The following is an 11,168-nucleotide window of genomic DNA, read 5'->3' on the forward strand; positions in this document are numbered from 1 at the left end:
ACTACCCTGGGCTACCTCTTTTTTTACCTGGCAGATTGGTAACTATCAAAAGGCTTAAAATACTCCGCTGGCAAAGGTAGGACAAAAGGAGCACTTTCATAACACTGGTGAGAGCGTCAGTTGGTACAACCTCCACGGAGGGCTATTTGACAATAGCCATAAATACTATCAATACACATAGCCTTTCATCGAGCAATTCCACTTCCAGGCTTTATTCTATAAATATAATCACACATGTGGAAAATGAGCTAAGTACCAGCCTATTCACTGCAGCATTATTTGCAGCAGCAAAAAAGTTAGAAATGAGCCAGGTGTGTTGAATCACAGCTGCAGCCTGTTACTCTGGGGGCTGAGGTGAGAGGATCGCTTGAGTTCAGCCTGGGCAACATAGTGAGATCCTGTCTTAAACAACAAAAAGTCAAGTGACCTAAATATCCATTAAAAGGTCCTGATTAAAAATAAGTTATACTGCAGCCATAAAATAAAATAGTAAGACGCCTTGAAAAAAAGTGAGGAAGCTCTTTCTGTGTTGATATGGAAAGGTTGGGACACACTGTTGAGCTCAGAGGTCAGCAAACTTTTTCTGTAAAAGGCCAGATAGTAAATAGTTTAGCCTCTGCCAGCCATGCGGTGTGTGTTGCAACTACTCAGCCCTGCCACTGCAACACGAGAGCAGCCACATATAACATGTAAACAAATGAACAGAGGTTCCATTAAAATGACTTACAGCCACAGGTGCCAGGCTGGACTTGACTGGTGGGCCATGGTTTGCCAACCTCTAGTTTAACTGATAGAAACCAAGTCCAGGCCGGGCCCGGTGGCTCATGCCTGTAATCCCAGCACTTTGGGAGGCGAACGCGGGGGAATCACCTGAGGTGAGAAGTTCGAGGCCAGCCTGGCCAATACAGCAAAACCCATTTCTACTAAAAATACAAAACTTAGCCGGGCATGCAGCAGGGCCCTGTAATCCCAGATACTCGGGAGGCTGAGGTAGGAGAATAGCTTGACCCAGGAGACGGAGGCTGCAGTTAGCCGAGATCACACCATTGCAATCCAGCCTGGGTGACAGAGCGAGACTTCATCTCAAAAAAAAAGAAAAAAGAAAGAAAAGAAACAAGTCCAGAACAGTCTATACAGTACGCCACCATTTGGGGAGAGTTGTGGGAGAAGACATGAATATGTATGTGCTTGTTTTCGCATAATATTTCTCTTTAAGGATACTCTAGAATGGAGATCTGCCCACAAAGCCTGAAATGTTTTTTAAACCTGTTGCCTAATGGAAATACTTGCTTGCCTCTTCACTAGACACTAATATTGGCTGCCTCCAGGGAAGACAACGGGGTGAATGTGGGGCAGGGAAGAGAGAGCCCTTCTTTACTATCGACTCTTTAGTATCTTTTACATGGGAATACATGTGAATATGTTAACTGGTCAAAAATTATATACTTTTTTAAACAGCAGATAGAAGACTTAAGCCTTTTGAAAGTGTTTCAGGAGGAAATCTTAACTGTTAAGTTTTGGTCTTTTGTTTGTTGAGACAGAGTCCTCGCTCTGGCTGGGAGAGTCCTCGCCCAGGCTGGTGTGCAGTGGCACAATCACAGCTCACTGTAGCCTCAACCTCTTAGGCTCAAGCAATCCTCTCATCGAAGCCTACCAAGTAGCTGGGACCACAGGTGTGCAACACCGTACCTGGCAAATTTTTCTATTTTTTGTAGAGATAGGGTCTCACTATGTTGCCTAGGCTCACTGCTGGTTTTTTTTTTTAAGTAATCATAACTTTGCCACCTGGCTGGCCAACTTCAAATGCTTACACGAGGTAAGTATTAAAGACTTCTTGGGGGGAAAAAGTTCTGGATGACAGTGATTAATGAAGTGCATGAACTAGAGAACTGAAATAGGAGGAAAAAGTAATGTGGAGAATATATGTCTATAAACCAAAGGCCAATAGGACCGGGAAAACTTACTCTTCCTGAAACTCCCTGAATTGGGCCATGAGGGAGTGAGCCTGGTGGAAGCGCTACCCACAGGGGCTCTGTCAAGACACAGCAAGACAGAGCTGACATCTGTCACTATGTAGTGGCAGCCTGGAGCATTCTGAAGGTAACCTCCAAGCTCCCAAAGGACAGCTGGCCAACAGGCAGTGGGGAAAGGCAGCCCCACGGACCCTGGGCAACAGGCAAGATTTGCAGGTTCATGTTGAGGGTTCCTGGCAAAGAGAGTGCCGTGGAAAAGCTATGTGTTGGGGCAGAGGGTGCTCTCACTGGCTGAGGAAGAGCAAAGAGGAGCTGTATTCAGGTTAAGTGCCTTGCTGAAATAATTTCATTAAGTCCAGGCCACAACACTGAGGGGCAAGTATTTTTATTTCCAATATACAGATACGAAAAGTGAGTTTCAGAAAAGGTAAATAATGGCCGGGTGTGGTGGCTCACACCTGTAATTCCAGCACTTGAAGAGGCCAAAGCGGGCAGATCACCTAAGGTTAGGAGTTTGAGGCCAGCCTGGCCAACATGGCGAAACTCCATCTCTACTAAAAATACAAAGAAATTAGCTGGGCATGGTGGTGCACGCCTGTAATCCCAGCTACTCGGGAGGCTGAGGCAAGAGAATCACCTGAACTCGGGAGGCGGAGGTTGCAGTGAGCCGAGATCGCACCACTGCACCCCAGCCTGGGCGACAGAGCAGAACTCTGTCTCAAAAAAAAAAAAAAAAAAACCCTAAATAATGTGCCTTGATTCACAAATAATGTGAATCCATTCCCAGCAATTCCACTCCTAGATATGTACAAACCCGATGTGCAAGAGAGTTCACCAAAACATGAGGATGAGATGTGCATAACAGTGCTAATTTTTTTTTAATTTAAAAGTAAACTTTAATGTCAAAAATGCAAACTTGGAGAGGGCAGAGAGATTACACGCAAGGCTACCACTTCACACTTCGAGGGTTGCACAGCAGCCAGGTAAAGGTGCTCCTCACTTCCCAGACGGTGCGGCGGCCAGGGAGAGGCGCTTCTTACTTCCCAGACTGTGGGCTGGCTGGGCAGAGGTGCTAACAGCGCTATGTGTAATAGCCAGTCTGGAAGCAATCCACACTTCCTTTGAGATAATGGGTAAATTGTGGAAGTCACACAATGAAAAACTAAACAATATTGTATACTTCAAAATTAAGAAGAGTGAACTTTAAATGGTCTCACCACAAAAAAATTAAGTCTGGGAGGTGATGGATATGTTAATTAGCTTGGTTTAATCATTCTACTAGGTATATATAATCAAAACATCACATCATACCCCATAAACATACACAAGTATTTGTCAATTAAATTAAAATTGGCCAGGTGTGGTGGTTCATGCCTCTAATTCATCCCAGCCCCACTCTGGGAGGCTGAGGCAGGAGGATCATTTGAGCCCATGAGTTCAAGACCAGCCTGGGCAACACAGTGAGACCATGTCTGTAGAGAAACATTTAAAAAAATTAGCCAAGCGTGGTGGTGCACCTGCAGTCTCAGTTATTAGGGACACCCGAGGTTAAGGAAGATCACTTGAGCCCAGGATTTCAAGGCTAGAATAAGACCGCGTATAAAATATAAAAAATAAAATATATAAAATATAAAATAAAACAAAATGGTCATGAGAATGAATAAATCATAACTACCCAGATCTACTTGGATAAATCTCACACAATGTGAAATTCTGTTGACATAATATTTAATGAAAATAAAAAGGCAAAGCAAATCTGGTGTTTGATGTCAGGATGGCGGTTACCCTTCGCAGGTAGAGAGGGGGTTTCCAGTGCTGCTCTTATTCTGTTGTTTGATCTGGATGCTGGTTATGCGAGTCTGTCCACTTTGTGAAAACATATCCACAGCCACTTGGATTCATGCACTCTTCTGTATGAATATTGCACTCTGATGGAAAGATTTTAACTGAACCTCTATCTAATGCTTATGGTTTTTTCTATGGCACCATACTCCTTCCCTGGCTGACAGGTATTGTCAGTGGCCGCTGCCATCACATGGGCTGCAGCAGGGAGGCACCTGTGTCAGGGAGGCACCGCGGGAGCTGCACACTGCATGGATCTGGTGCTCCCCGGGTGCCACTGCAGCTGCCCAAATCTCAGCTGCAGACCCAGGCCTCCGGCTCCACACAGCAGGCAGGAACCTGCCCTCCTGGGCAGGGCTGCAGCTGCCCAAACTGCAACTGTGGATCCAAGCCTTCCTGTGCTCTTAGGAGGGGCTGGGAGTAGGCAAGATCTGCCCGCCTGGGTGCAGCTGCAGCCACCCGACTGGTGGCTGCAGAACTGGGCCTCCTGCTCCACAAAGCAGGCAGGAGCTGGGGACAAGTGGGAGCACCGCCCCTTCCAAGTTGGCGGGGCAGGAGCTCCCTGGGTGCAGCTGCAGCGGCCCTCCCAGGTGCAGGACCTGGGCATCTCTGCAGCCTGCATTCTCGGGCGGGGAATGCTCCCCAACCCTGCAGGCTCAGGGGTGTCTGCTCCTGCTGCCTGGTCTCTCTCCTCTGCCGGCATCTGCTCCAATCTGGGAGCTGAGTTAGCGCCGCACCCGGTGGGGGGCCATGAATGGCAGCAGGAGTCAGATTCCTGGGCAGAAGGGCGTGGGTCCCCAGTAAGGCCCCTCCTTCAGGCCAGGGAGGGCCTGAAGCCTGGGAGCCAGCTGCCAGTTCCGAGGACCAGAGTGGGGACTTGTGGTACCCCCTCCCTGCTGCCCATGGCCATCCATGCGGCAATCAGCATGCACTTCACCCCCTCTGAGGCCCACAAAAGCCCCGGGTCCAGCCAGAGCAGGAGAGAGGACAGAGGAAGGGATGCCCAGCTGCAGAGAGGAGCTACCCTCTCTGCTGATAACTGAAGATAATGGGACAAACAGCAGCAGAGAGGAGCAACCTTCTCCAGGGCCTCCTCTCTGCTGAGAGTTGAACACTGCAGACCATCTGCCTACAGAGAGAAGCTACTCACTGCCGGTCTCCTGTGAACTGTTGTAACACTCAATAAAGCTTCTTTTAATCATGTTCACCTTCCATTTGTCTGTGTACCTCCTGGACACAGGACAAGAACTCGGGTAAAGGTGCCATCAGCCACAGATGTTTCTGACCAGAAAAGTGACACCTCAAAGATTCCATAACAGTATGACACAGAGGATGGCATGGAATGGGGCATACTAAAATGCCAGACTCGCTGTCCAGGACTGGACTCAAGTCCTGACTTAACCACTATCTACCATCTTCCCTCCCAGCACTCACCTGAAATGAGGGCACTAATTTCTCCTTTGCAAGGTATATTGTGTATAACACAGAAATGAGAAACTAACATGTAAAAACATACTAAGAAATAACATACTAAAAGCCCATGTTATCTGAGCACTGAGTATGTGCCATGTTCTTCCCAATCCCTTCAACAAGTCTGAAGTTGAAGGATTCTCCCTACTTTACAGCCAAGGAGCCAAGGCTCAGAGCAGTAAAGAGACACATAGCTCCCAAGAGCTAAGCTGGGTTTACACCCAAGTCTGTCTGATCCACAGTAAGAGCTCTATCCAGGACTGCTCTTGGACCTGGGAGACTCTGCCAGATGCCATGAGCCACATCTCTTCCCCAGTGCCTTCACCTCTTGGAACAAGACACAGCTATGGTCACAATGGCTTTGAACTCCAGAATCCTTCCCTCCACTCATTTCCCACGAAGTTCCTGGAACCCTAGGTCTCCTGTTTCTCCCCAACCCTGTTGAGCCCATGGCTCAGTGTTCATTTTCCTCAGTGAGACACCAGGGTCTGCTCAGAAAGTGGCTAATTAAGACTCCCAAACTACTCCTGGCCTATCAAAACAGGCTTTTGGCCTGCTCCTGCCCCAGTCCCTGCCTTGCTGTGAGAAACAGGACATGTTATCATTTATCCTGGACCACACAAGTACTCACATGTCCCAGTTCCTCATGCCAGCATCTGTATCAGTCAGCTTCTGCTGTGTAACAAACCATCCTCAATCTTAGGGCTTAAAGCAATACTGATTTATTATTCTCATGACTCTGTGATCAGCTGGGCAGTTCCTCCAGTCTGGGCCAGATCAGGTGAGGCTGGGTGGTTTAGAGTGGCCTTACTCACATGTCTGGAGTCTCAACCAGAACAGCTAGAATTCTCACCTCCTTCAGCAGATTCTCCCAGAGTCCCATAGGGGCAAAGCCAACCACATGACCCGCTCAAGGGAATAGCTACAGGGAGCAGTGATTCCTTGGGAACCATTGCTGGAATAATCTACCGCAGTCTCTCTATCTGTGAGCCTCTCACCTCCAGGCCATGCTGGCCACCAGATGCCAGGCAACCATCCGGATCTTGCCAGAACACTCACCCTCTGCTTTTTTTTTTTTTGAGACAGTTTTGCTCTTGTTGCCCAGGCTGGAGTAAGTGCAATGGCGCGATCTCGGCTCATCGCAACCTCCGTCTCCTGGGTTCAAGCGATTCTTCTGCCTCAGTAGCTGGGATTACAGTCATGCATCACCATGGCTGGCTAATTTTGTATTTTTAGAAGAGATGGGGTTTCTCCATGTTGGTCAGGCTGGTCTCAAAGTCCCGGCCTCAGATGATCCGCCTGCCTTGGCCTCCCAAAGTGCTGGGATTAAAGACGTGAGCCACCGCGCCCAGCCTCCCTCTCTGCCATCTTAACTAAGCCTCATCTTTCCCTCCTGCCTGTCCATCTCCCAGGCTGCCCACAGCGCCCCCACTCCTGTACTCCCAATCTGAACTCAGGCCCTCTGCCCCTCAGCACTATCTGGCTAACTCCCTCTTGCTTGCCACACTAGCTTGGGAAACACCAGGACTGGATCAATCCTCACGACCAAGTTCCCCAAACTCATGAACAGCAGCTGGGCCCCCAGCACCACCTGAGTGGCAACTAATCTGCCTTCCCATGTGGGCTCTCCCTCCCTGTCCCCACGATGGCCGGGAGCTGTGTCAAATCTGACTCCTCCCCATTTTCTCTGAACAGATGACTGGTCTCACAGTACCCCCCACTTCACTTCAAAGTTCATGTTCTCTCTGGCACATTTTATACAGACTGGTTGGTTTACATATGCTCTTTAGAATTTAAGCTCCATGGCTGGGCGTGGTGGCTTACGCCTGTAATCCCAGCACCTTGGAAGGCTGAGGCAGGCAGATCACGAGGTCAGGAGATCGAGACCATCCCGGCTAACACGATGAAACCCCGTCTCTACTAAAAATACAAAAATAATAATAATAATTAGCCTGTTGCTGTGGTAGGCACCTGTAGTCCCAGCTACTCGGGAGGCTGAGGCAGGAGACTGGCGTGAACCTGGGAGGCGCAGCTTGCAGTGAGCGGAGATGGTGCCACTGCACTCCAGCCTGGGCAACAGACCAAGACTCCGTCTCAAACAAAATAAAAATAAAAATAAAAATTTAAGCTCCATGAGAGTAAAGTGGTTTTTTGGTTTTTGTCTTTTGAGATAGGGTCTTGCTCTGTCACTCAGGCTGGAGTAGAGGCACAACCACAGCTCAAGAGATCCTCCCACCTCAGCTTCCTGACTGGCTGGGACTACAGGCCTGAGCCATCACACTCATCTAAGTTTTAAAAATTTTTTATAGTGATGGGGTTTCACCATGTTGCCCGGGCTGGTCTCAAACTCCTAGGCTCAAGTGATCCTCCTACCTCAGCCTCCTAAACTGCTAAGATTACAGGCATGAGCCACCAAGCCTGGTTTCTGTCCTTTAACTGCTATATCTTCAGCACTACAACTATGCCAGACATGTGGGGGCGGGGCTGGAGGGACCCTCAATAAGTGTGGTTTTGTTTTTGAGACAGGGTCTCACTCTGGTTGCCCAGGCTGGAGTGCAGTGGCATGATCTCGGCTCACTGCAGCCTCGACCTCCTGGGCCCAGGTGATTCTCCCACATCGAGGAGCTAGGACTAAAGGCACGTACCACCATGCCCAGCTATTTTTTTTTTTTTTTTCAGTAGAGAGAGGGTTTCATGATGCTGCCCAAGCTGGTCTCAAACTCCTGGACTCAAGCAATTGGCCGCCTCGGCCTCCCAAAGTGTTGGGATTACAGGTATGAGCCACCATACCCGGCCTAGTAAGTATTTACTTAATGCATGAGCCAAAGAACAAGCCTACAGTGCACAGAGCTCAGTGAGGATGGTATGTTAAGCTTGCAGTTACCTGCAGCCGCTCTGTTCTTTACAGACTCCTCCCTCTAGGACAGGAAAGGGCCTCAGGGCAGTCCCTAGGAATGAGCAAGACCTCAGGCAAGAGAGGGCATGGGGCACAAGCCCCTGGAGCCTCACAGGCCAGTCAGTTCAGAGTGTGGCCAGTCAACGCCCCGCATGTGAATCACCCACTGGTGGTTTGTTAAAAATCCCTTTTTCCAGGCTCTGCACCAGGTGCCTGACTCAGAGGGCCCAGGAATTTTCATCTTTAGCCTGCAGCGCACTGCATTTGAGTTTGACAAAGTTGTTCCACTGAGTCTTGGTGTGAGCTATAGGAGACAAAGTAACGCAGTCTCCATCCTCACCGTGGGTCATCCACCAATGCTGACAGCCCTGCGGTGGGGGGGCGACCAAGGCCTGTACGGAGTGGCCAGTGACACAGCCTGGGAAAGAAGTTGGGGAGGGGACGGGCTTCAGGCTGACAAATCACAAAAGCTCAGGGCGTGAGTTAGGTGTGGTTCATCCATGGAACCTGCAGGAGCATGTGGCCCCACCACATGGGCTGCGTGGTGCAGGGTGGGAAGCGCAGAGCCCCCGCCCCTCCTCGGCTCTAGATCAAGAACTGAGACACTGCCAGGATCAAGCATGGCATCCCTGCGTGTGGATGGATGGGAGTAGAGGGACCGTAGGTGGGAGCTCAGCAGGGAGAAAGGGGTGTGTCTGAGACCAGACACATCTGAACTCTGGCACCCTAATTAACTCAGTCCCCACCCCTCTAGAGTAGGCCACATCTCTTGCCCCAGGTGAGGACCTGCCCCAAGTCCGCTCAACCTCTGCCCACAGGGATGGCCATGTGCCTGTCCCATGAAGCCTACTGCTGAAAACATCACTTCCTCATTTAGACGTTCTCAGACTTGGCATCTTCCCCTCTTCAAACCCCAGTGACTCTTCCCAACCACCTGCCAAGCACTGTGCTCTGTAGCCACAATCCTAGGGATTTAGGGCCACAAGGGGGTTCCAGCCCATCCTGGTCTCCTGCTCAGCCTTGGCCAACAGGGCTAGAGGGTTCTGCCCAGCTGCCTTCACCCTTCTTCCCTGCTTACCAGTCTGACCTGCGAGCCGGGCTCAGCTTGAGGCAGGGGCTTGTTAGTGGGCAGGTGAGCTACCCAAGGCAAGGGCCAGGCAAGACCCTACTGCCCCAACCCATCATCCTCCTCTGCCCCCAGTCTCTGTCCACCCTTACCCCACCCCATGGCTAATAGTACTCAGAGCTTTGCAGAGATGCCCACTGGGTGCAGAGATGAGAGAAACTGCTCCCAGCTCACTGGGCCTCTCTGTGGAAACAGGGTCAAGGGCCCAGGCCTGGGCTGTGCAGATAAGGCTGGCCTCTGAGAATGAGCATTCAGGTCCCTATATCCCAGAAAGGAAGGCCCATGGGCCACCAGGGAACCATGAGCAGGGCCCAGTAGAGAGGCAGAGTCCAGACCAGCACAAAGAGAAAGGCAATTTTATTCTTCCAAAAAAATGCACCAGGAGAAGGTGAGCACAGGAGCACCCTTGGCCACATCCCCCATCCTAAGCAGGGTCTGAGATGAGGCCAGGCCTGACCTGGGCTTCGGAGAAGCTGACTGGACTCCCTGTGGCCTTGGGGAGGGAACCAGGCAGACCTGGGAGTGGGACTTTGTTGTTAGCACCAGGAGCCGCCCGCAGCTGGGCTTGGCGACAGGGCAGTGCATGGCCCTGTTGCCTCCACCTGAGAGTCTGGGGAGGGGCTGGTGGCAGAAGGCTCCCTGCAGGAGGTCACCTGAATGACTCTCAGATTCACAGACCTCCTACGCCCCCCTCAACCCCTGTAAACATGAGAATGGGCTCGTGACACCCCCAGCACCTCAGGACAAGATGAGGGTCCGAGATGTGTGACTGGGCTTCAGGCGGCCCAGGAGCTGCCGGGCTTTCTCCTGCATGAAGAGCTGGTCCCTGGTCCCCCCGCAGGCCACCGTCTTCCAGGCACTGGACATCTGGGAGAAGGCGAGAGGGTTACCATCCAGGTAGGGACTATGGGTTCCCAACAGACCCTGGTGATCCTGGCCAGACAGGTGGAGTTATAAGCCTCCCTCCCCAGAAGCCAGAGCCTTCTTATTCTCTCTCCACATTCCCTGTGACCCTGGACAAGTCACTTCCTAGCTGTGGGCTTCCTCAACTGTAAGCAGGAAGCTGGACAAGGAGACATGGCCATGCACTGCCCCCCCGCCCCGCTGCCGTGCAGCACCAGCCTCTCAAGGAGAAGCCACAGCCAGAAGGCGGGTGAGAAGGAGCAGTTGAGACGGGTCAGCAGCCTGAGGCCAGCCCCTGCCTGAGGACAGACATATACTAAGCAAACCAAATGCAGAATAATGATTTAGTAAAACCCGGGTCACAAAAGAGAGAATGGCAGAATGGGAGTGTCTCTACAGTATGTGGGGTCAGGGAAGGCTTCCCCCTGAGGAAGCAGCATTGAGACTGAGATCAGAGAGTAAGTTAAGCAAACGTAGCCATGGGAAATAACAGGAGGAGCACCCAGGCAGAGGAACAGCCTATGCAAAGGCCCTGAGCTAAGAAGGCAGGCACTGCAGGACGCCCAGGGATGGCCACCACTCACAGGGGCAGGTGTCGGGAAGTGGCTTCGGGGCTTCTGGGCCACTGCTGCCTTCTCTGGCTTGGCCTGTAAGAAGCCCTGGTTGAGCAGGCTGTTGTCTTCTTTGATACCTGACAGGGTAAGGCTGGAGGAGTTTGAAGGGGCAGTTGTCGGCTGAAACCAAAACCAAGGAGTCACCATTTTGCCAGAAGGTGTGAGAGGCAAGAAAAAAACCCACAATCCCACCCCAGCACCACCACCTGGGTGCTGAGACCTGAAAGAGGATGCACACTTTTCCAAGCCTCAGTTTCTACTTTCAGATGGGGAGTTTACGTGAGCTTAATCTTACTTTATACTTAGAAGATTAAGCAAGGAGCCAGGTGTGGTGGCTCACGCCT

At 51.0% G+C, this 11,168-nt stretch overlaps 1 protein-coding gene across 1 annotated transcript in view; it reads right to left on the minus strand.

The window, feature by feature from the left end:
* Positions 1-9,647: 9,647 nt before the first annotated feature.
* MYBL2 (v-myb avian myeloblastosis viral oncogene homolog-like 2) overlaps positions 9,648-11,168 on the minus strand; it is a gene marked incomplete at its 5' end in the record, with an annotated part of 50,123 nt that continues 48,602 nt past the window's right edge. The window contains 2 exons of the mRNA XM_011997670.1: positions 9,648-10,174; positions 10,795-10,944. Coding sequence (XP_011853060.1) covers positions 10,046-10,174; positions 10,795-10,944 — 279 coding nt within the window. The remainder of the gene's footprint in view (positions 10,175-10,794; positions 10,945-11,168) is intronic.

This window comes from Mandrillus leucophaeus, unplaced genomic scaffold, assembly GCF_000951045.1.
Source record: "Mandrillus leucophaeus isolate KB7577 unplaced genomic scaffold, Mleu.le_1.0 Scaffold544, whole genome shotgun sequence".
NCBI lineage: Eukaryota > Metazoa > Chordata > Mammalia > Primates > Cercopithecidae > Mandrillus > Mandrillus leucophaeus.